The sequence below is a fragment of the Trachypithecus francoisi genome, unplaced genomic scaffold (genome assembly GCF_009764315.1).
Source record: "Trachypithecus francoisi isolate TF-2019V2 unplaced genomic scaffold, Tfra_2.0 Lachesis_group20, whole genome shotgun sequence".
NCBI lineage: Eukaryota > Metazoa > Chordata > Mammalia > Primates > Cercopithecidae > Trachypithecus > Trachypithecus francoisi.
Window position 1 is genome coordinate 9,961,064 of NW_022681466.1, and position 22,842 is coordinate 9,983,905.

The 22,842-nt window shown below is 50.3% G+C and overlaps 1 protein-coding gene across 8 annotated transcripts in view; it reads right to left on the reverse strand.

The window, feature by feature from the left end:
- The window catches only part of DNAH17 (dynein axonemal heavy chain 17), a 158,495-nt gene that overhangs the window by 107,921 nt on the left and 27,732 nt on the right, over window positions 1-22,842 (reverse strand). For 6 of the 8 annotated variants that reach the window (XM_033182418.1, XM_033182417.1, XM_033182419.1 and 3 more), the window contains 7 exons: window positions 22,426-22,529; window positions 16,496-16,636; window positions 12,793-12,954; window positions 10,386-10,568; window positions 5,530-5,784; window positions 3,270-3,439; window positions 2,398-2,620 (listed from right to left, as the gene is read on the reverse strand). In XM_033182418.1, coding sequence (XP_033038309.1) covers window positions 2,398-2,620; window positions 3,270-3,439; window positions 5,530-5,784; window positions 10,386-10,568; window positions 12,793-12,954; window positions 16,496-16,636; window positions 22,426-22,529 — 1,238 coding nt within the window. The remainder of the gene's footprint in view (window positions 1-2,397; window positions 2,621-3,269; window positions 3,440-5,529; window positions 5,785-10,385; window positions 10,569-12,792; window positions 12,955-16,495; window positions 16,637-22,425; window positions 22,530-22,842) is intronic. The other 2 variants (XM_033182425.1, XM_033182416.1) reach the window with 1 other exon arrangement.

Below are 22,842 nucleotides of genomic sequence, written 5' to 3' on the forward strand. Positions count from 1 at the left end.
GGAGGGCTCCTTTCTTGTTTCTTTTCTTAAACCTTCTATTGTGAAATAATTAGAGACTTGTGGGAAGCTGCAAACACAGTGGAGGGGCCGGCGTGGTAGCTCACACCTCTAATCTCAGCACTTTGGGAGGCCGGGGTGGAAGGATCACTTGAGCCCAGGAGTTCGAGACCAGCCTGGGCAACAAAGTGAGACTCCGTCTCTACAAAAGATACAAAAAAAGTTTAGCTGGGTATGATGGCATGGGCCTGTAGTCCCAGCTACTCAGGAGGCTGAGCTGGGAGGATAACTTGAACTCGGGAGGCAGAGGCTACAGTGAGCCAAGATTGTACCACTGCACTCCAGCCTGGGTGACAGAGTGGGATCCTGTCTCAAATAAAGCAAAAACAAAAACAAAAACCAGCCTCCTTAATGGCGACCTAGGACATTGACATTGGTGTCTCTGTTAACTAGACCAGAGAATGTACTCACCTTTCATCATGTGTTTAAACCTGATCCATGTGTGTGTGTATGTGTGTGTGGTCTCCCATGCAATCTGATCCCATATATAGATTTGTGCAAACACCGCCACAATCAAGATACGGATTGTCCATTACAACAGAGGAATCCGCTTTCTATCCCTCCACCACAATCCTGCCCCTGGGGACTGCTCAGCTCTTCTCCAGCTCTATAATGTTGTCATTTCCAGAATGGCTGCAGCAATCAGATGAGTTTTTGTATTTCCCAAGTTCCCCACGCTTGGGTGAATAGTATAATCGTAAATGTTTTTTATTTATTTTTGAGACAGAGTCTCACTCTGTTGCTGAGGCTGGAGTGCAGTGGTACAATCTCGGCTCACTGCAACCTCTGCCTTCTGGGTTGCAGTGATTCTAGTGCCTCAGCCTCCCAAGCAGCAAGGATTACAGGCGCCTGCCACCACGCCAGGCTAATTTTTAAATTTTTAGTAGAGATGGAATTTTGCCGTGTTGCCCAGGCTGGTCTTGAACTCCTTGCCTCAAGTAATCCGCCCACCTTGGCCTCCCAAAGTGCTGAAATTACAGGCATGAGCCACCACACCGGGCCATAAAATATTTTAAAGAAAAATTAAAAATTCCAGCCCATGAACTTTTGGCTCACAGCGGAGACTTCTCTATTTCTTCTACGATTGCTGACTCTGTGGCTTCTGTCTGCATTTTTACTACCCCAGTTGCCTCGTTTGTGGCTTGGAGCACCTTGGAGTGGGTGAGAACGTGCTGAGTCCTTTTTTTTCTTTTGACACAGAGTCTTGGCTCTGTCACCCAGGCTGGAGTTCAATGGTACAATCATAGATCGCTGCAGCCTTGACTTCCTGGGCTCAACCAATCCTCCCACCTCCCGAGTAGCTGGGACTACAGGTGTGCGCCACCATGCCTGGTTAATTTTTTAAATTTTTTACAGAGACAGGGTTTCCCTGTGTTGCCCAGGCCGGGGCCCCTCCCTCTTGTCACCCCCAGGGCTATGGGGGGCGGGGGGGAGGGGGAGGGGGAGGGGTGGATGGGCTGGGAGGAAATGGAAACTCCAGGCCAGAATCAAGAAAGGAGGGAGTGGGGTCTCCTCAGTGGGCACACCTAGAGGTGGCTAGGGGCAGCTCCAGGACACACCCTCTCCATCCTTCCACCCTTGCCCTGCACACACACCTCCATGCTGACAGCTGAAGTTCTTTGAATTCTGTCAAGTGCTGTGCAAACGCAGCTGCCAGCCCCTCCCCCAACTTCAGCTACCCAATCCCTCCCCAGGGTCCCCTGACCTTATTCTTTTTCCACCATCCTGGCACCCAGCTCCACTGGGCACACCCACCAGGCACTCAGGAGGATTTTGTATTTTTGTATTTGCTTTTTTTTTTTTTTTTTTGAGACAGAATCTCTGTCACCCAGGCTGGGGTCCAGTGGCGTGATCTCAGCTCACTGCAACCTCTGCCTCCAGGGTTCAAGCAATTCTCCTGCCTCAGCCTCCTGAATAGCTGAGACTACACCGCCACGCCTGGCTAACGTTTTGTATTTTTGTCAAGACGGGCTTTCACCATGTTGCCCAGGCTGGTCTCAAACTCCTGAGCTCAGGCGATCCACCCGCCTCAGCCTCCCAAGGTGCTGGGATTATAACGAAGGCATTTTTAATCCAACAAAACGCCAGTGGAACGGAGGGAGGACTGAAGTCACCGTGGAGGCAGTCTCCAGGGTCTCCTGTCCCCTGGAAACCTCCTCCCTGCACCTCCCTGTTCCATCGGGATCCGGTGTCCAGCGGGGATCTAGCCTGCAGCATCCTCCGTGGTTGTGTGTGATGGACTGGTCCGTGGTTGAGGCTGGGCTGGCTCTTCCTTTGGTGGTGCTTCCTGCAACCCTCTCCCTGCTCACCTGGACGCAGCCACGCCCACCCACCACGTACCTGCAGCTTCAGGTGGATCTCCTCAGGAATCTCCTCCCCGTAGGTCTTGAGCAGCTCGATGGTTTGCTTCAGGGGCTCAAACATGTTGTCGGTGGCCACCTGCCTCTCCTTGACCTTCATCAGGTGCCCCATCACCTCCACCAGCCCGTCATAGTCCCCCTCCTTCAGGGGCTTGGTCAAGCCCATTCTGACGACTTTCATGAAGGCTTCCAGGTCAGCCAGGCTAAGGGACAAGGGGACCATTTGTGATGGGCCCAGTCCCCCTCGGGCCCACCCTTGATGGTACGGAGCCCCATCAGAGGGGGACGACCACGGTGAGGTCAACTGGCCATCACCGAAGGCCCCAGCTGGGGAGGGAGTGCCCCTGCCCACTTTGGATCCCTTCAAGTTTGATTGGCCCATGCCCGGACATCACCCCAAGCCTCAGCAGCTTAGCTCAAGTCCATCCCTGAGTCCCAGGCTACGGCCACATCCCAGAGAGGCCTTCACTAGCCTCCCAGATGGATTTCAGCCAGGCAGTGCTCTCTCCTGACACTGTGCCCATCACAGCCCTGACGGCCGCCTATCATTCCACGGCTGCTGGTCTGTTTGTTCAGCGCCAGCTTTCCCTGCCAGACTTCAGGTTTCCTCCACATCTGGCACCCGGGCAGGGCAGGTGCTTGGTACACTGGGGTTGGAGGAGGGACAGTGTTTGCTCGAAGCCCGGTGACACCTTTCTGCTCACGCTTGGTGGGGTGAACTTTGGAGCCCGGGTGAGCCTTGGAGCCTGGCCTCCACCCCTGCTACCCCGGAGGAGGCACCCGACAAATGCTACCCACTCAAGCGGAGGGCCGTTCCCCGGTGGGCTTCCGAGGACACGGCTGGACGCCCACCTGTTGGTGACATGGTTGCTCAGGTGCTGCTTGAACATGAAGCCCCAGCGCCGGATCGTGCTGAGCAGGGCCTGCTTGAAGGGGCGACAGTCACACTGCAGCCAGCCGTGGAACACCTTGGTGTTCTCGCACTCGGACACCTCCTCGTACAGCTTCTCGTAGGAGTCGATCTGGAAAACACAGCCACTGGCGGCCTGTCATAGCCTGCAAGCCTTGGGGGGCATCAGCATGGGGCTCAGTCCAGGCGCTTCCTGCACTGCACCTGCGCTGCTTACCTGCTGGCCACTGTGGGACCGGGGTCAGCAAAGGGCAGCGTGGGGCACACGGGGGCCCTCATGCCAAGTTATTGTTCCGTCCAGCCCCAGAGTCTAGCCCCAGAACATGCCAGTTCCCAAGAAGGGGGCATGGCACACCACACAGGTCTGCATGGGGGAGCATCAGGGGCAGTCAGGAGGCAGAGGGAGCCGGGGGAAATGGGGGCAGTAAAGAGCCTTTATTGTGGCAGAACGGGTCATGGCAGCCGGACTTCTGAAGCTGGGTAGGACAGAAGCTTCAAGAGGTGAGTCAGGTCACAGGCTTCTAAAGGACACCCCTAGCTCATCCTTCTTGGTGCTGATTTACAACCTGGGGCCTCTAACTCCTCCCGCTGCCCCAACCCTGTGCTGCAGAATGTATCCCCGGGCATGGGTCACCCTTGCCCACAGGGCCCTTTCTCACTGTGCGTCGGGAACAGAAACAGAGCTAGAGGTTTGTGCATTAACTGCTTTCTTATTCTCTGCATTCTTTCTGCGGCTGTTGGAGAAAGTGTTCTGCAGCTGTGTCTTTTGGTCCCTGTGGGCTTAAGTGCAGTTTAACTCCAATGTTTGTTGATTTTCTGTCTAGATGATCTGTCCAATGCGGAAAGTAGGGTGTTGAAATCCCTAACTGTTACTGTATTGGGGTCTCTGTCTCCCTTTAGATCTACTACTGTTTGCTTTATGTATCTGGGTGCTCTGGTGCTGGGTGCATAGATATGTAGAATTGTTAAATCCTCTTGCTGAGTTGATCCTTTTACCATGATATAGTGACCTTCTTGGTCTTGTTTTACTGTTTTGGACATAAAATCTTTTTTTTTTTTTTTTTTTGAGATGGAGTCTCGCTCTCTTGCCCAGGCTGGAGTGCAGTGGCACAATCTTGGCTCACTGCAAGCTCCGCCTCCCAGGTTCACACCATTCTCCTGCCTCAGCCTCCTAAGTAGCTGGAACTACAGGCGCCCGCCACCATGCCCAGCTAATTTTTTGTATTTTCAGTAGAAACAAGGTTTCACCGTGTTAGCCAGGATGGTCTTGATCTCCTGACCTCATGATCTGCCCACCTTGGCCTCCCAAAGTGCTGGGATTACAGGCATGAGCCACCGTGCCTGGACGACATAAAGTCTGTCTTATCCGATGTAACTATAGTCATTCCTGCTTGTTCTTGGTTTCTGTTTGTGTGGAATCTCTTTTTCTATCCTTCTGCATTCAGTCTGTCTTTACAGGTGAAGTGAGTTTCTTGTAAGCAGCATATATTGGGGTCACCTTAATCCACTCATACAGTCTGTATCTTTTAAGTGGAGAATTGAATCCATTTACGTTTGAGGTTATTACTGACAGATGTGATTTTCTGTGTTCTTCATACTCTGACATCTGGGGCCTTGCCCAGGGACGGCCCCTCCCACACCTAGTCGATTTCGAGAGACAACAAACAATATTCACCTAGGGGCGTGGTTTTATATGCAAATGAGCCAACCCAGAGCCCAAGCCTCCAACCAACTGTCCCCTGGATCAGGCTCTCACAGGGTTTTACCTTCTGGGCTGCTACCCACTCGCCCTCAGCCCTCATCACCCCGAAGTCAGGTACCAGACAGCCCCTACAGCCTAGAGCCTGCTGAAGTTATTCAAACTTGCCAACCCTAAGCCTGTGACCTCTGCCCATTCCTTCCCTGGAAGCCACAATAAAGGCTCTTTACTCTCCCCATTTCCCCCAGCTCCCTCTGCCTCTGACTGACCCTGATGCTCCCCCATGCAGGCCTGTGTGGTGTGCCATGTCCGCTTCTTGGGAACTGTGAGTAACAAACCACCTTTCCAATGGCAGTCACCTCCTGATCTGTTTGCCTTGCCCTACCTAGTAACAAGAGAACCTGTATCTTAAAACAATTCACCCAAGTTTTAAAGCAAGCCTGGTGATCCTCTCCTGGAAAACTCTGGAGACAAGGAGGCTGGTGGGTGAGGTCTGCACGCACCTGCTGCTGGAACTGAGCCAGGGTGGGCGGTGTCTTGGGGATGGTGTCATCTGTCCGGGTCTCCAAGTCCTCCGCAGTGACTGCGCACCCATATATCAGGAAATTATTCATAAACTCCTGGAGGTCATCCGTCCAGAGGTAGGAGTACCTCTCAAAGGAATCCTGGTACTCCTCGGCCTCCTTCATGGCATTGATGACCAGGCTGGACACCTCCTCCCTCATCTCTATGAGCTCTGTGTTATCTTCCAGGTCCATCTGAAAGGGGCAGGGGAGAAGGAAAAAGGGGAGGTATGTTGCCTGGTTCATAATTTAGGGGTTGTCCTCTTGGCCTTGAGAAGTGCCTCTCCATTGGTGAAAGGGCTTCCAGTCTCTCATGACGACCCGCTCTGTTTCCAGCCTGGGCCAGTTCACCCCTCTTTAAGCAAAACTGGTGGTCCCCCGCTCCTGGGAGGTCACCATATTGATGCCAAACTTAGTGCATAGCACACTACAGCCCAGAACTCCTGGGCTCAAGCGATCCTCCTGCCTCAGCCTCCCAAGTAGCTGGGACCACAGGCACATGCCACTGTGCATGGCCCAAGCTCTCACCACGGGAAATAGGAACCTTTGCCGATTTGCAATATTCTGCCATGGGAAGATACGCCAAGTGTGACGTTTGTCTGGGGAATCCCGAGATGACTGACACATGGATTCATTCGTTCAATAGCTCACCCTCGCTGTGTACCACATGCTGGGATAGATACTGGGGACACAGGCAGGGAGTGTACAGCCCAGGAATGGGGTCCGACATTCATCAAAGAATCACAGAAACAAAACACCTCCACCCCTTTGCTTCAGGTGAAATGGAGAGCAGGTCAGGGAGTGGCCCTGGGGAAATGGCCATCGGTCTGGGAGCTGATGGATGGGTAGACAAAGAGCAAGAGAAGCGGCTTTCCTGGCAACAGCAAAGCCGGTGCAAAGGCCCTGTGGTGGGAGGAGGCAGCGAGTTAGGGGAACTAAAAGAAGTCTACCATCAATGGCTAGAGCAGAGAGCATGAAAGGCCAGTGCTGGACAGGATCTTTTTAGTTGCAAGTGACAGAAAACCCAACCCAAACTGGTGTAAGCAAAAAGAGAACTTATTGGCTTATATACAGGACTGGAGAATCCCAGGTGGTGGGTGTGTTTGTTAATCACATTTTTATTGTCTGTATCTTATGAAATGTTGACATCTTTTTTTTGTCACCCAGGCCAGAGTGCAGTGGCCCGATCTCAGCTCACTACAACCTCTGCCTCCCAGGTTCAAGTGATTCTCCTGCCTCAGCCTCCCTAGTAGCTGCGATTACAGGCTCCCACCACCATACCTGGCTAATATTTTACTTTTTTTTTTTTTTTTTGAGATGGAGTCTTGCACTGTTGTCTAGGCTGGAGTGCAGTGGCCCCATCTTGGCTCACCGCAAGCTCCGCCTCCTAGGTTCATGCCATTCTCCTGCCTCAGCCTCCTGAGTAGCTGGGACTACAGGCACCCGCCACCACACCCGGCTAATTTTTTGTACTTTTAGTACAGACGGGGTTTCACCATGTTAGCCAGGACAGTCTCGATCTCCTGACCTTGTGATCTGCCCACCTCGGCGTCCCAGTGCTGGGATTACAGGCGTGAGCCACTGTGCCGGGGCAATTTTTTGCATTTTTAGTAAGGGCAGGGTTTCGCCATTTTGGTCAGGCTGGTCTCCAACTCCTGACCTCCCTGATCAACTGAGGTGATCCACCCGCCTCAGTCTCTCAAAGGGCTGGGATTACAGGTGTGAGCCAATGTGCCCGGCCCAATTTTGACATCTTAAAACAAACAAACAAACAAACTTTATGGGGCCAGGAAGAGCCTGCCCTTCCCAGGGCCAGGCAATTCTTGGAGATGGCTCAGCTGGGGGCATGCCTTCCATATGCAAACCAGCTGATCCTCAACCACTTCCTTTACCCAACTCTCACACCAAGCCAGTATTTCCTCGCCCTAAATCACCCAGGCTCAGGTACCAGACAACTGGAGACTGCCCCTATAGCCCAGAGCCCACATCACAGCTGCAGAGAGGCCCCATCCGGGCCCAGATGTGCATGGGGATCTTGTCTGCGCAGGGGACCTCGTTGGTAAGGGTTAGGACAAGGAAACGCTGTGATTGAGGAGGTGAAGTCGGTGGGCCTGGGATGGAAGGGGAAGGTTGGCCCTAGGGCTGGGCTGGGCCACCCTGCCTGTAAGCTGTGGATGAAAAGAAGCCACAGGGGAGAGAAGCCTGAAGCTCCTTGTGGCTGCAGGAAAGCATTTGGTGTGTGCTTTGGAATTCAGTCGCGGGCTCCCCTGTGCCTGACGTGTGGCTCTCGCCCCTCCTCACGACCCCTCTTTCTGCCCAGGGTGGGGAGCGCAGTGTTCAGAGCGCAAGCAGGTGCTTCAGGATTTCAGTGTGGTAACTTCCAGGCATCCCCCTGCTCCAGCCGAGATTGTCCCCTGCACTCCTTTGGATCTCCCCAGGTGGGATCCAAGTTCCAGCTGGGCTGGGCTGGTGGTAGCCCGGCATGCCAGGGGCAAGCAGGGCCCACTGCCTGGGGGCTTCGCCCTTGCTGGTCTCCCCTGTAGGCAGCCTGGCTCTCTAGATCCCTGTGGCAGCCTGGGGCCCACATTCTGTCTCCTCCTTGTCCTGACCCCAATTCCTCTGGGTTGGCCACCCTGGTACCCATAGGAAGCATCCCTTGGGTACGCTCTGCCACCAAGCTAGGGTGCCTGGGTCTCTGGGAAGTGGTCCTGGGACCCAGCCGTCTAGATGCCTAACCCTCTCATTGTCTCCCACAGCTTGGCACCAGGTAAGAGTCTGCTAGACCAGCAGGCTTTTGAGGGACCCTTCTCCTGGGGAAGAGGCCCTTCAGCTCTGGAATGTTCTGCCTGAGCGTCCCAGGGTGTCTGCAAGACAGCCCGAGTGTGTGTGCTGGCAGAGCCCAGGGGTGGAGCAGCTCTGTCTGCAGCAACTGTGGGTGCCTGAGAGCAGCCTGCTTTGGGGACAGTGGGAGGGGGCACACCTGGGACACACTGATTCTGAGGATGCGTGCTAAGCTAGCGTCTGTGTAACTGGGGCAGATTCTATTCTCAACTCTGGAACAGCTTGCTGCCTGCACTTAGGCCTAAAATCACAGCCATCTTCTCAGCATGGAAACCTCCTCCCGCCCTCCCAGAAACCGCTCACATGCCCACTCCTCTCGGGAGCTGCCCTTGACCTTCTCACTTCACCTCCGTACACGCATGCCTCCCCCCCACACATGTAAATATGTACACGGGCACATATGCATCCAAGCACACGCACACACAAGCACACGCACATCCCTCCCTCCTGGACAGGACAGCTCATCTCGCTGTAAATATTGGTTATAACAAATCATACGTGTCCATTATTTTACAATTCAAACAATGCAGAAATGCATGAGAGAAAAAGCCTGCAGCCACATCCCTCTCCCCTCCCTCCTTCCTCCCATCCTGATAAACACTCACCCAGATTTTTGCTTGTTTAAACAAATGAAACCATATTCTAAACATTGTCCCGTAACTTGATAAAAATTCTAATAACCTGTCACAACACCTTTCCATCCCTGGCTCGCTGGGACCACTCATAGAATCTGTGTTTGGGCCAGAATTGGTCAAGCCACTCCCCTCTTCCACAAACATGTAGGTCATTTAAGTCTTTTCTGATTTTTTTTTTTTTTTTACTGCTATACAAAATAGATGCTTCAACAAACACACCACCTCCAACCTCCCTTAAGCGGGAACTAAATTTCCCATGACTTTTGTCCTTCCCTCCCCCAGAGCCCGGCCGGGTCTCTGTGTGTCTTGTTTGATGCGTTTAGAAGAGATGATTTCAGAAGACAGTGGAAGGCGCATTTGTCAAATTGCCTGAGTACTGGGAGAATCAGTGTTTACATTACAGGACTGAGACTGGGCACGGTGGCTCACACCTGTAATCCCAGCACTTTGGGATGCCTAGGCAGGTGGATCGCTTGAGTTCAGAAGTTTAGGCAGGGTGCAGTGGCTCACACCTGTAATCCCAGCACTTTGGGAGGCCAAGGCAGGCGGATCACGAGGTCAGGAGATTGAGACTATCCTGGCGAAACCATGGTGAAACCCTGTCTCTACTAAATATACCAAAAAAAAAAAAAAAAAAAAAATAGCCAGGCATGGTGGCATACACCTGTAGTCCCAGCATTTTGGGAGGCTGAGGCAGGAGAATTGCTTGAACCCAGGAGGCAGAGGTTGCAGTCAGCTGAGACTGTGCTACTGCACTCCAGCCTGGGCGACAGAGCAAGACTCTGTCTCAAAAAAACAAAAAAATAAAGAAGTTTAAGACCACCCTGGGCAACACGGCAAAACCCCATCTCTACAAAAAATACATCATCAAGCTGGGCTTGGGGACGCATGCTTGTAGTCCCAGCTACTTGGGGGACTGAGGCGGGAGAATCAATTGAGCCTGGGAGGCGGAGGGTGCAGTGAGCTGAGATTGCACCACTGCACTCTAGCCTGGGTGACAGAGTGAGACCCTGTCTCAAAAAAATTACAGGACTGAGTGAACAGTCAGGAAGCTGGGAAAGGTTACCCTCTTGGCATCGTGTTAGGGGGTCGGAGGAATGATGAGGGGATGAAACCCAGGCAGGTTGACTGAGAAGAAGCCACTTTGGGAAGGAGGACAGATGTGGGAGTGGGGAGAGAAGCGGCCATGTCGTCCTAGAGGTCGGTCACACGATGTCATTTAAAAGGTAAACAGCCCGGCCTTGTCGAGTTAGGGCGGCAACACCAAATGGAGAAAGCAATGGATGGTCCCACGTATGGCCAGAAGAGGCCAGGACTGACCTTGTAGTTCATCCTGCCCTTGGCCAACCGAGGGATGAGCCTGGCTACGTTGTAGATGTCATTGACCAGGCCCTCGATCAGTGCCAGGAAGCCGTGCTCCGAGCCCACCTCCAGGGACGGGTGGAAAGTCAGCCCATCCTCATCCAGCTCCATGCGGATCTCAAACAGGGGAGCGATGCTCTCCTGAAACAGGGGCAGGGTTGGCAGTGGTCAACACCTCTGTCCTCCATTGGACGATTCTCAGTGCCCTGATCGTCCACTCTGCACCATCAATGTACCACTGCCTTCCAGTAGCCTGGGAAACTTCTGAGAGCTCATGTCTCAGCGCACTCTGCTCCTTGAGCAATCGCTACGGAGACAAATATGCACAGCCACAAGGCCAAAAGCAGGCAGGTGCAGGTTGGGGCAAAGGGAGGGGCAGGATCAGGTAGACCTCAGACCTCAGTTCATAAGCCTGCACCTGCTACTTGCCAGCTGTGAGGCCTTGGGGAGCCACTTAACTCCCAGCTCCCCCAAATATATAAAATGAGGCTAAACATTTTATCGAATGGAGACATTATTGACCGGGTGTGGTGGCTCATGCCTGTAATCCCAGCACTTTGGGAGGCCAAGGCGAGTGGATCACCTGAGGTCAGGAGTTTGAGACAAGCCTGGCCGACATGACAAAACCCCATCTGTATTAAAAATACAAAAAAAAAAAAAAAGTTAGCTGGGCCTGGTGGTGGGTGCCTGTAACCCCAGCTACTCGGGAGGCGGAGGCAGGAGAATCGCTTGAACCCAGGAGGCAGAGGTTGCAATGAGCCAAGATTGTGCCATTACACTCTAGCCTGGGTGACAAGAGCAAAACGCCACCTCAAAAAAAAAAAAAAAAAAGCAGACATTGTTTCCATTATTCTGGGTTACTGCAGGGACTAAATGAATCACTAACACACAAAGCAGGTACTGCAGGGGCTGGCCAAGCCTGCCTGCCGCCCTCTCCCTCGGAAGTCCCGTTTACAGAGCTCTGGAGGCCCCTGAGAGGCTGCAGGGCTGCAGGTGCTGGTCTGGTTTACAGTGATGGGATTGAGGTCAACCCTAGTGCTCTTCCTGCCAAACCAACGATTCTCCAAATGTGGGCCAGGATCCACCAGGCTGTGAGATCACACTGTGGCCACTGATCTGTCCCCGAGAGAGTCCCCATTGGACCTGTGGGTGGTGGGCTTTTGAACCCCCCAGTTTGTCTATGAGCAGGAGGGGCTGTATCAGTATCTGAGTGAGGTGCTAATTGGGACAAACGGTCAATTGTCACGGACTTGGGTGATCAGACTTTTCTAAAGACTCAGGTCGGCTCCTGCCCCCAGCTGGTAGGAGGACTCCTTGGAACTCTTTGAGGAGGACAATTTGCTGCCAGGACTTCTTTATGGTTTTCATTGAGATGCTTTCATTGCGACAGTTGTAGAGATGATTACTTTCGTCAACTGAATTTTGGGTCTGTGACTGGTTACCAGCTGGCCTCTGAGACACATGTGCCAGGCTCCAACACCATCCACCCTCCCTGGCTGGTACGAGGCATGCCACTGCCACGTTCCTTTGCCGTTGGTGGCCTGGAGGAGTCTTTGATCTTGGCCTCCTGGTGGTACTCAAAATCATTTAGAAGCCATCACAACAAAAAAGACACAGGGCCCGGCGTGGTGGCTCCTGCCTGTAATCCTGGCACTTTGGGAGGCCGGGGTTGGTGGATTATGAGGTAAGGAGTTCAAAACCAGCCTGGCTAAGATGGTGAAACCTTGTCTCTACTAAAAATACAAAAATTAGCCAGGCGTGGTGGCAGGTGCCTGTAATCCCAGCTACTCGGGAGGCTGAGGCAGAGAATTGCTTGAACCCAGGAGGTGGAGGTTGCAGTGAGCTGAGATCGCGCTACTGCACTCCAGCCTGGATGACAGAGGACTGTGTCTCCAAAAAAAAAAAGACGACACAGGTAGGAAAGGGGCCATTGCCATGAAGAGAATGCCTCCATGGGATTAACCAGCACAACCTCTTTGCTTCTCCTCAGCTGTCTAGAATTGAGTAGGTGAATGGCTGTTGCTGCTGACAGGAGACCCTCCCCCCAATCCACATGAGTAGGGGCAGTGGTGTCCATGTTCCCTCACCTGGCAGTGAGGTAGGGCCACCCTCTGAGGTCTCCTGAGGTTTTCTGCAGCCAACTTAAGTTATGGCAGATTTAAGGCGACCAGTGGTCCTGAGTGCCTGGGACTGAGGGGTTCTGAGATGCAGGACTTCTAGGTTTAAAACCAGGTCAAGTGGATCACCTAAGGTATATTTTAATAAGTCTATAAAACGATAGCCTGTTCTTTCATCAGGAAATTAGAAACTATAGAGTCTAACATATAAGAATACATATACATATATATATATATATATATATTACCTTATGTTTATAACTTACATCTGTAACCATGTTGTCCATCAGGAAATTCAGAGATTTGCGAATGAACTGGTCAAATTCGTCTAAGACCATGTCGTCAATGTAGATGACATAATCCTTCCAGGGCAGACTCAGTGTATCTGCCCTGAACAGTTCTGCGTTTTCCTGCAAACAGAAGCACACAGTTCGGCCTCGCTTCACTGGGTGTGTTTGCTCTTCGATCACAGTTTAGTGACTCTCTGGACCACTGGTTCATGTTCACACGCCAGACACATGGGGCTGCTTTGAGCATCTTGCAGGTGCTGGCCTCCTTCCTACACAAGGCTTTGCACGGCTGCTCCCTCACTTTCTTGCTGGATCTGGCTTCCAATCTTTTTGATTTCAGCTCAAATGTCCCTTCCTCCCAAAGGAATACCTCCATCTCTAGTTGGATTTCCTCTAGCAACCTGTTATTTATGCTCACCGTGGCTCAGAGGGCCACTCAGAATTATTTTATTTACCCGTCTTTGTCTTTGGTCTGTATGCTCTTTTGATGCCCAAATTCATGAGGCCAAAGGTTGACCATTGCCTCCAACACTGTACCTCCAGCACTCAGCAGCATGCCTGGCACAGAGCAGGGGCTGGTGGGTGGCTGGGTGGGTGAGTGGTTGTTGTATGGGTGGATTAGTGGGTGGGTGGGTTGATGAGTCAGGTGGGTGGATGGACAGATGGATGGATGGGGTTGGTAGATGGGTGAGTCAGTGGATGGATGGGTGGGTATGTGAGTGGGTGGGTGAGTGGGTGGGTGGGTGATTGGGTGGGTGAGTGGATGGTGGGTGACTGGGTGAGTGGATTAGTGGGTGGATGAGTGAGTGGGTGGATGAGTGAGTGGGTGGGTGGATGAGTGAGTGGGTGGGTGGGTGGATGAGTGAGTGGGTGGGTGGGTGGGTGGATGAGTGAGTGGGTGGGTGGGTGAGTGGGTGAGTGGGTGGGTGGGTAGGTGGGTGGATGAGTGAGTGGGTGGGTGGGTGAGTGGATGAGTGGGTGGGTGAGTGGATGGGTGGGTGGGTGAATGAGTGGCGTAGGTGAACAGACAGATGAATGGGGTGCATAGATACGTGAGTAGATGGACAGATGGATGGGTGGATGGATAGATGGACAGATGAATGCTGTGGGTAGATGTGTGAGTACACAGATGAGTGGATGGGTGGGTGGATAAGTGGGGTGGGGTGGGTTGGTGGGTGAGCGGCTGGCTGGGTGGGTGGGGTGGGTGGATGAGTGGACAGATTAATGGGGTGGATAGATGTGTGAGTGGATGGATGTGTGAGTGGATGGATGGATCTCTAGGATACTAAGTGCTATAGGGAAACTCAAAGATCAATTCCACTCAGTCTATGCCCTCAGGCAGGTCTATTCTAATAAGGGAGAGAAGACTTGGGCTCAAATAACTTCAGCATAGGATAAAAAGAAATGGCTCTAATGACTGTCATGAGAGTAAACATATGTGGTGACAGAGTCGTGCACAAGAGGCAATGCCATCTCATCCCAGTTGAGGAACAGGAGAGGCTGGTTCACTGGCTTCTGCTCCTCTTAGGCTCCTGTCCCTGGTGCTTGGCCTCAGCCTTAGCCCAGTCCTGCCTCCTCGCCTGCCCTCTGAACCTTTCCTAACCCTAAGTCAAATTTCTCTCCTATGCTCTGTTTCCAACCCTTCTGAGAGTGTTAAGAAGCTAATCAGTTGGCCGGACGCGGTGGCTCAAGCCTGTAATCCCAGCACTTTGGGAGGCCGAGACGGGCGGATCACGAGGTCAGGAGATCGAGACCATCCTGGCTAACATGGTGAAACCTCGTCTCTACTAAAAATACAAAAAACTAGCCGGGCGAGGTGGCGGGCGCCTGTAGTCCCAGCTGCTCGGGAGGCTGAGGCAGGAGAATGGTGTAAACCCGGGAGGCGGAGCTTGCAGTGAGCTGAGATCCGGCCACTGCACTCCAGCCTGAGAGAGAGAGCCAGACTCCGTCTCAAAAAAAAAAAAAAAAAAGAAGCTAATTAGTTAACTCTTCCAAGTAACATTTTTGCAGTTTAGCATTTTAATTTACAGGGAGCTTCTGGCACCATGGCAGGGAGGGGAGGGATGGGAAATGGGAATGAGGGAAAACCGATTCTGGTTCAGTCAAGTCACTTCCTGGGGTAACGATCTTTAGAGCAATGATGGGACAACAGGAACAGCCAATAATGGCCCATCCCCCAGGCGGGGCCTGGTGGTCTGTCTGGATGGGATGACTCATCATTAAAGTGCACACCACTGATTTGCACCATCCACTGGAAACCCCCCAAAAAACCCCCCTAAAATACTTTTTTTCTGAGATGGAGTCTCACTCTTTTCGCCCAGGCTGGAGTGCAGTGGTGCAATCTTGGTTCACTGCCACCTCTGCCTCCCAGGTTCAAGCAATTATCCTGCCTCAACCTCCCAAGCAGCTTGGATTACAGGTGCCTGCCACTACACGTGGCTAATTTTTTAATTTTTAGTAGAGATGGGGTTTCACCATGTTGGCCAGGCTGGTCTCAAACTCCTGACCTCAAGGGATTCACCCACCTCGGCCTCCCAAAGTGTTGGGATTACTGACTTCAGCCACTATGCCCAGCCATATTTTGAGCTCAAGGCAGAATATTCTCTTTTATAGGCCAATGCAAAGATCCACCTTTCGCATTCTCCTCAGAGACAAAAAAAAATGCAAGCTGGATGAAATAACTGCCAAGTGAGGAGAGCATAAACCCCTACAAGGTCAGGACTCCAGACGGAGCACCCAGGAATGCCAGTCTACTGTTTTGCATTCCCCCACTGAATGTGCCAACCACGAGGGCTCCCAAGAGGCTGGTAGGGACATAGAGTCATGCACTGTCGGGACTACTGGCAAGAAGGAACAGCCGGCAACCTAGGTAGCAAAACAGACATGCATTATCACATTCTATCCACTCATATGTGCGGGTAGTGGTACACCCTGTGCACACTGGAATGGTGCTCACTCTTCCCAGGTTACTGTTCCCTGCCTACAGCCATGGATGGGAAATCCCTGGGAGATACCGATAAACACACGGTGCCCGCCCTCAGCAGTTCATCCTGGGAAGACAAGATTTGTTGACCTAGTATGAAGATGTCACTTGGCCATACCCACATTGTGCAGGGTGAGGGCTCTGGTGCCCTTAGCGGAGGGCAGGCCCATCATAAGAGGAACCAGGCTTGGAATTATACAGTGAGGGTGGTCTGCTACTTAAAGATAAGGCTCGCTTGGATTAAAGATCATAGATTTTTCTTTTTTTGAGATGGAGTCTCACTCTTTCACCCAGGCTGGGGTGCAGAGGTGCGATCTTGGTTCACTGCCACCTCTGCCTCCCAGGGTCAAGCGATTCTCCTGCCTCAGCCTCCCGAGTAGCTGAGATTACAGGCATGTGCCACTATGCCTGGCTAATTTTTGTATTTGTAGTAGAGGCGGGGTTTTGCCATGTTACCCAGCCTGGTCTCAAACTGACATCAGGTGATCTGCCCGATTCGGCCTCCCGAAGTGCTGGGATTACAGGTGAGAGCCACTGCATACAGCCAGATCATGGACTTGCGTGACCACTAAAAATGTGTCACTCATCATTTTTATGAAATTTCCAGCTCTGCCTTTACTCTCTCCTCCCTGCTAAAAGCAAGTGGGTTCACAAAAAACCTCCTGGGTGTTTCCTTACTGCAACCATGGCTTGGATCTTCACGCCCGCATCCCTGACCGCTGTGTAGCGCTTGCTGAGGTTGGCAATTCTTCCATCCAAGTCTAACAGGGCCTCTTTCTTATTGTCCTTTCTTTCAAACAGCAGGTTGGCCGACCAGTCCTGGAAGGAAAGCACAGGAGAAAAGCTGTTCTGGAGAAACCGCTTTCCATTGCACTCTTTTGCTGCATTGCTTTTGGCGTGTTTCCTCACTGCTACCTAATCTTGGATTGGAGTCTATTTCTCCATGATCCATGCCCATTAGGGGCCACTAAGGACCTGTGCCTAATTGACTGCTGACCAGAGAGCCTTAAATAATTTAGCTCAAAACCAAAACTAGGGCCTAGGGAAACCAGAGAGAGACCATTGAGATGTTCCACTCAACTGGGCCAGAATGGGGTCTCTCTCAGGAAAGGAGCATCTAATTCTCTTTTTCGGGGGACGGAAGGACCTGAGGGTCAAGGAAAGTGTGGTCATTGCTGGGTGGATCATCCATAGCTGCGAATGGAGGGCCAGGTGGGAGTAAGTCCCTTTTGTGGGGGCCACTGACCTCCCGACAGGGGTGGGAAAGGGTAGAGAGGAGGGTCAGGACCCTGGCTCCCCTGCAAGTAGGAGTTCTACCACAAGGGTGGTGGCCACTTGGCCGGGCGCAGTGGCTCACACCTGTAATCCCAGCACTTTGGGAGGCCGAGGCAGGAGGATCACGAGGTCAGGAGATCGAGACCATCCTGGCTAACACGGTGAAACCCCATCTCTACTAAAAACACAAAAAATTAGCTGGGCGTGGTGGCGGGCGCCTGTAGTCCCAGCTACTTGGGAGGCTGAGGCAGGAGAATGGCGTGAACCCGGGAGGCAGAGCTTGCAGTGAGCCAAGATCACACCACTGCACTCCAGCCTGGGTGACAGAGTGAGACTCCGCCTCAAAAAAAAAAAAAAAAAAAATGGTGGTGGCCACCTGTAATTATGATTTGGACTTTACTGTTACCTGTCATTAGATTTTGTTTTCTCCATACATCTCCATTAAAGTGATACATATATGGTAACAAAACACCTAATAAGAAAAGTTTTTGACCAAAAAAAAAAAAAAAAAAAAAAAAAGGTCTTTGACCCGTGTCTCCCTATTCTCCATCCCATCTCCCAGCTGGAAACATGAAGGAACCTCAGCTTTCCTTCTTCTCACAGCTGCCTCTGTCACTCTGATCATTTACAAACTCTACATCGATTCAGCCATTTCTCAACTGTTTCTGGGACTCCGGTGTGAACAATGAAGACTAGATTACCCACCTCCCTCCTCTGTCCAGTATTTGCTATTTATGTGACTACTTTTAAGTTTTTCTACTGATGCTTTTGTGTGAACATAAATGATATGATTAAGCCTCTGTGTTTACCTTGTTAGAAGGATTTCCTTTTTTTCATTAGCAGTTTTATTGCTTCATGGTCAGAAAAAACATGTTTTGTGTATGTTTTAGTCAGCTTGGATTACTATAACCAAAATACTATATCCTAGGGGACTTAAGCAACAGACATTTCTCTCAGGTTTGGAGGTTAGAAGTCTGAGATCAAGGTGCTGGCATGTTTGGTTCCAGCTGAGGGCTCTCTTCGTGGTGTGCAGACGGCGACGGCCGCCTTCTTGCTGTGTCCTCACATGGCGGAGGGGCAGAGTGAGTTCTCTCGTGCCTGTTGCTTTAAGGGCACAATCGCCTTCATGATGTCTCTATTCTCATGTTCTAACTGCCTTCCCAGGGCCGTGTCTCCAAGACCCACCACAGCGGGGATTAGGGCTTCCACAAAGGAATGTTTGGGAGTCACAAACGTGCAGTCCATGGCAGTATAATAACGCTGTTAGGCTTCCCATTACATTTGCATTCTGCCCATTTTTCAGTTCTTCTAATAGATTTTGCTTTTATTTATATAGATATATTAACCATACTCTCATTGGGAATACAATATTTTAGGACAACTATAACTTTTATATAGATTTTACTTGATCATATATGTTTAGCTAACTATGTATTTTTGCCCCGAGTTGCTCTTTGCTGATTAATATTTTGTTGTACATGTGTATGTATGTATGCAAGGATCTATATATGTCTGTGAATAAGATTGCTGTTTGAAATTGCTTTTTTCTTTCTTAGAAACAAGGTCTTGCTCTGTCACTCAGGCTGGAGTGCAGTGGCACAATCTCGGCTCATACAGCCTCATCCTCCCAGGCTCAAGTGATCCTCCCATCTCAGCCTCCAGAATAGCTGGGACCACAGGTGTTGCCCAGCCTGAGCAACATAGGAAGGCCCTGGGTTCAAGCAATCCTCCTGCTTCGGCTTCCCAAAGTGCTTGGACTACAGGCATGAGCCATTGTGCTCAGCTGTGAGAACTGCCATCTTTTAAAGGTCAAAAATGGTCAATTATTGGAAGTTTCATATGGTTCCACCTACTTGTCAATCATTTTGTCTTCAACCTTTCCATTTTGCTTCAGGTGTCTCTTGGAAGTAGCATATAATTACATTTTTAAGCAATCGAATCTAAATATTTTGCTTTTAAATAATTTATATATACTATAACTAATGTTTGCCCTTTGTTATCATGTCTTATCCTTTCTGCTTTCTGTTTCCCTTTGTTGTGGTATTTTTGCTTTAGAAACTATAGCTTATTTGCTTTTATATTCTTTAGTGATTTGGATAGGAGAAATCCTATTTATAATTCCGCTAGTACTTGCCATTAAGCTTATTAAAGCTATCTTTTAAATATTTCTCTAATTTTAGAAATAAAAATTGCAGCTGGGAGTGGTGACTCACGCCTGTAATCTCAGCACTTTGGCAGACCAAGGCGGATGGATCATCTGAGGCCAGGAATTTGAGACCAGCCTGACCAACATGGTGAAACCCCATCTCTACTAAAAACACGAAAATTAGCCAGGCGTGGTGGCGCATGCCTATAATCCCAGCTACTCAGGAGGCTGAGGCAGGAGAATCGCTTGAACCCAGGAGGCAGAGGTTGCAGTGAGCCGAGATTGTGCCACTACACTCCAGCCCAGGTGACAGAGCGAGACTTCATCTCAAAAAAAAAAAAAAAAAAAAGAAGGAAAAATTGCTTTTGATTCCCATTATCCATGTTTAGGAATTTAGGATATGGTTAACTTCCCTGCCCTACTTTTTTTCGTCCTCCTAACTTCCAATTATTGATCACATTTATCACTATGGATATGGTTTCTACTGTTTATATTTTTCTACAAGTATTACTTTTGACTTTGGAATGTAACCTTTCACAACCATATTTATCTCTTTATATACTTCTCTCTTTATATTTAATTGGTTCCAAGCTCATTGCTAGTCCTATTTAAATGTTAATTCTCTCCTTGGTACTCTAGAATGTGGTTGATCTATTGGTGTCCTGGAATACATCCTGGAATAGGTTTCTCAGGAAGGGTACCTAAATGGTATTTTTCCAAGCCCCTACACGTGTGAGGATGACTTTACTATTGCATTCACAGATAATTGTCAGGAGCCTTTCTCAAGACTGGCTATTTTCATCATGTTCTGGAAATCTACATAAAGTCAAAAGGCTACCTGCTTGGTAGAAACATGTAGAAGATTGTTCTGTATCCTTGAGATTTAAAATTTTGGTCAGAATATGTCTACACATGTAATCTGGCCTGGAAATCAGTTACCCACTTTGACCTCCACACTCAGGGCTTCAATTTTTTGTCTCCCCAGCTTGAGAAAATTTTCTTCTATTACATGTTTGTTCACTACCTTTTTTTTTTTTTTTTTTTTTTGAGATAGTCTCGCTCTGTCACCCAGGCTGGAGTACAGTGGTGTGACCTCAGCTCACCTCAACCTTCACCTCCCAGGTTCAAGCAATTCTCCTGCCTCAACCTCTCTAGTAGCTGGGATCATAGGTGCATACCACCATACCTGGCTCCTTTTTGTAGTTTTAGTAGAGACAGGGTTTCACCACGTTGGCCAGGGCTGGTCTAGAACTCCTGACCTCAAGTGATCCGCCCACCTCGGCCTCCCAAAGTGCTGGGATTACAGGTGTGAGCCACCATGCCCAGCCTATTATTTCTTTAGTCATAACTATGATTTTTATGTTATTCCTCTCCATCTTACACATTATCTATTGTTATTTCCCTTTGCATATTAGTAATTTCCTAAAATTGTCCTCTATTTAATATATCTACTGTCACACAGCACCAGTTCTAGTCTAACTGGTGCTTCAGTATATTTTAATTCTTCTTTTGCCGTTTTGATTTTCTTTAGCCATGTCCTTTCACTTCTCTGCTTTCCTCTCATTCTGTTCTTAGTTCTCATTCTGTTGTTATTTCATAGATGTCATTGCCTTTTTAATTTAAGAAAAAAAGTCTTAGGTTTACTAACTGAATAGCTTCAATAGGTCTGTGCTTTTCTGAGATACCAAATGACTTCCTCCTCTCAAATGCTGCATGATCTTTGAACAACCTCCTTTTGGTCCTCACCCCTTTGCTGTTCACCTGAGTGCTAAGGGCACAGCCTGACAATGCACAAACTCCAAGCAGGAATTTTTTTTTTTTTTTTTTGAGGCGGAGTCTCGCTCTGTTGCCTGGGCTGGAGTGCAGTGGCCGGATCTCAGCTCACTGCAAGCTCCGCCTCCCGGATTTACGCCATTCTCCTGCCTCAGCCTCCCGAGTAGCTGGGACTACAGGCGCCCGCCACCTCGCCCGGCTAGTTTTTGTATTTTTTAGTAGAGACGGGGTTTCACCGTGTTAGCCCGGATGGTCTCGATCTCCTGACCTCATGATCCGCCCGTCTCGGACTCCCAAAGTGCTGGGATTACAGGCTTGAGCCACCACGCCCGGCCAGGAATTATTTATTCCAGCTCTGATGGACTGAGTTTGAACCATTTTCTTTTCCAATTGCTTGCTTTTCTCAGAAATTCTAAATGATCTCTACTCAAGGGTTTGTGGGAAGGTTGGGGAGGGAAGTGGTGGAATGCTATGTAATCTGAAGTCCAATTGTAGCGGGTGGTTAAACGTAGCAGGGTGGGTGGGGCATCATGATGATGTCATTTTGATATGTTGATAGAGAAATATAGCTTAAACATGATCATTTAAAAATGAAATAGGGTTAACCAGGTGCAGAAGCTCACACCTATAATCTTAGCACTTTGAGAGGCCAAGGCAGACAAATTGCCTGAGCTCAGGAGTTCCAGATCAGCCTGGGCTACATGGTGGAACCGCATCTCTACTAAAAATACAAAAAATTAGCTGAGCGTGGTGGCGCACACTTGTAGTCCTAGCTACTGGGGAAGCTGAGATACTAAGAGTCACTAGAACCCGGAGGCGGAGTTGCAGCGAGCCAAGATCATGCCACTGCACTCCAGCTGCAACAGAGTGAAACTCTGTCTCAAAGAAAAAACAAAAAACAAAAGAAATAGAGTTGCAGAGCAGACACTGCAAATTAACAAGAGGAGACATTTCTTAAAACTTCCTTTCGGATATATTGCTGTAAGTGTTTTTGTACATTAGAGCATCAGTGACAGACCAGACCACCCAGAAGACTAATGAAGGATTCCCCCAGTGCTCTAGAAGGAACTTGAGTTAGAACTGTACTGCTTCTGTACTGAGCAGTGGGCTTCTTCCCAGTGGGGGTGAGTCTTGGCAGATCTCTTTCCACCCCTTGCTACTGGCGCTGGCCTGGCACAGAGGGGGCCTTGCAGAGCTCAGAGCAGAATGGAGAACTGAATTCCACAGAGCAACTGGGCTCTTTCTGCCCTGGGACCACTCTGATATCATCCTACCGGTGGAGAGCACTGCATGGCAGCTCCCAGTGCCCCCCACACATCACAGCACTTTCCATGGGCCTCTATGCAGGCTGGTTTGCCCCAGGGCAGCCCCAGGCCCCCACAAAGCCCTGCTCTGTGCTCTGCCCCTTGCTTACCTTCATAGCCTGTGAAATTCCTTCTATATTTTGTTTTGCCTTTTGCATCCTGTTCTGCAAGTTGTGCAGAATTTCTCGCACCTCTTGAATGTACTGAAACACACCTAAAATGGAAGTGTAAAGGAATCTTACGAAATGAACGATTCAGGCTGGGCGCGGTGGCTCACGCCTGTAATCTCAGCACTTTGGGAGGCCAAGACGGGCAAATCACGAGGTCAGGAATTCGAGACCAGCCTGGCCAGCATGGTGAAATGCCGTCTTTACTAAAAATACAAAAAATTAGCCGGGCGTAGTGGCAGGTGTCTGTAATCTCAGCTACTCGGGAGGCTGAGGCAGGAGAATCGCTTGAACCCAGGAGGCAGAGGTTGCAGTGAGCTGAGATCATGTCACTGCACTCCAGCCTGGCAAAAGAGTGAG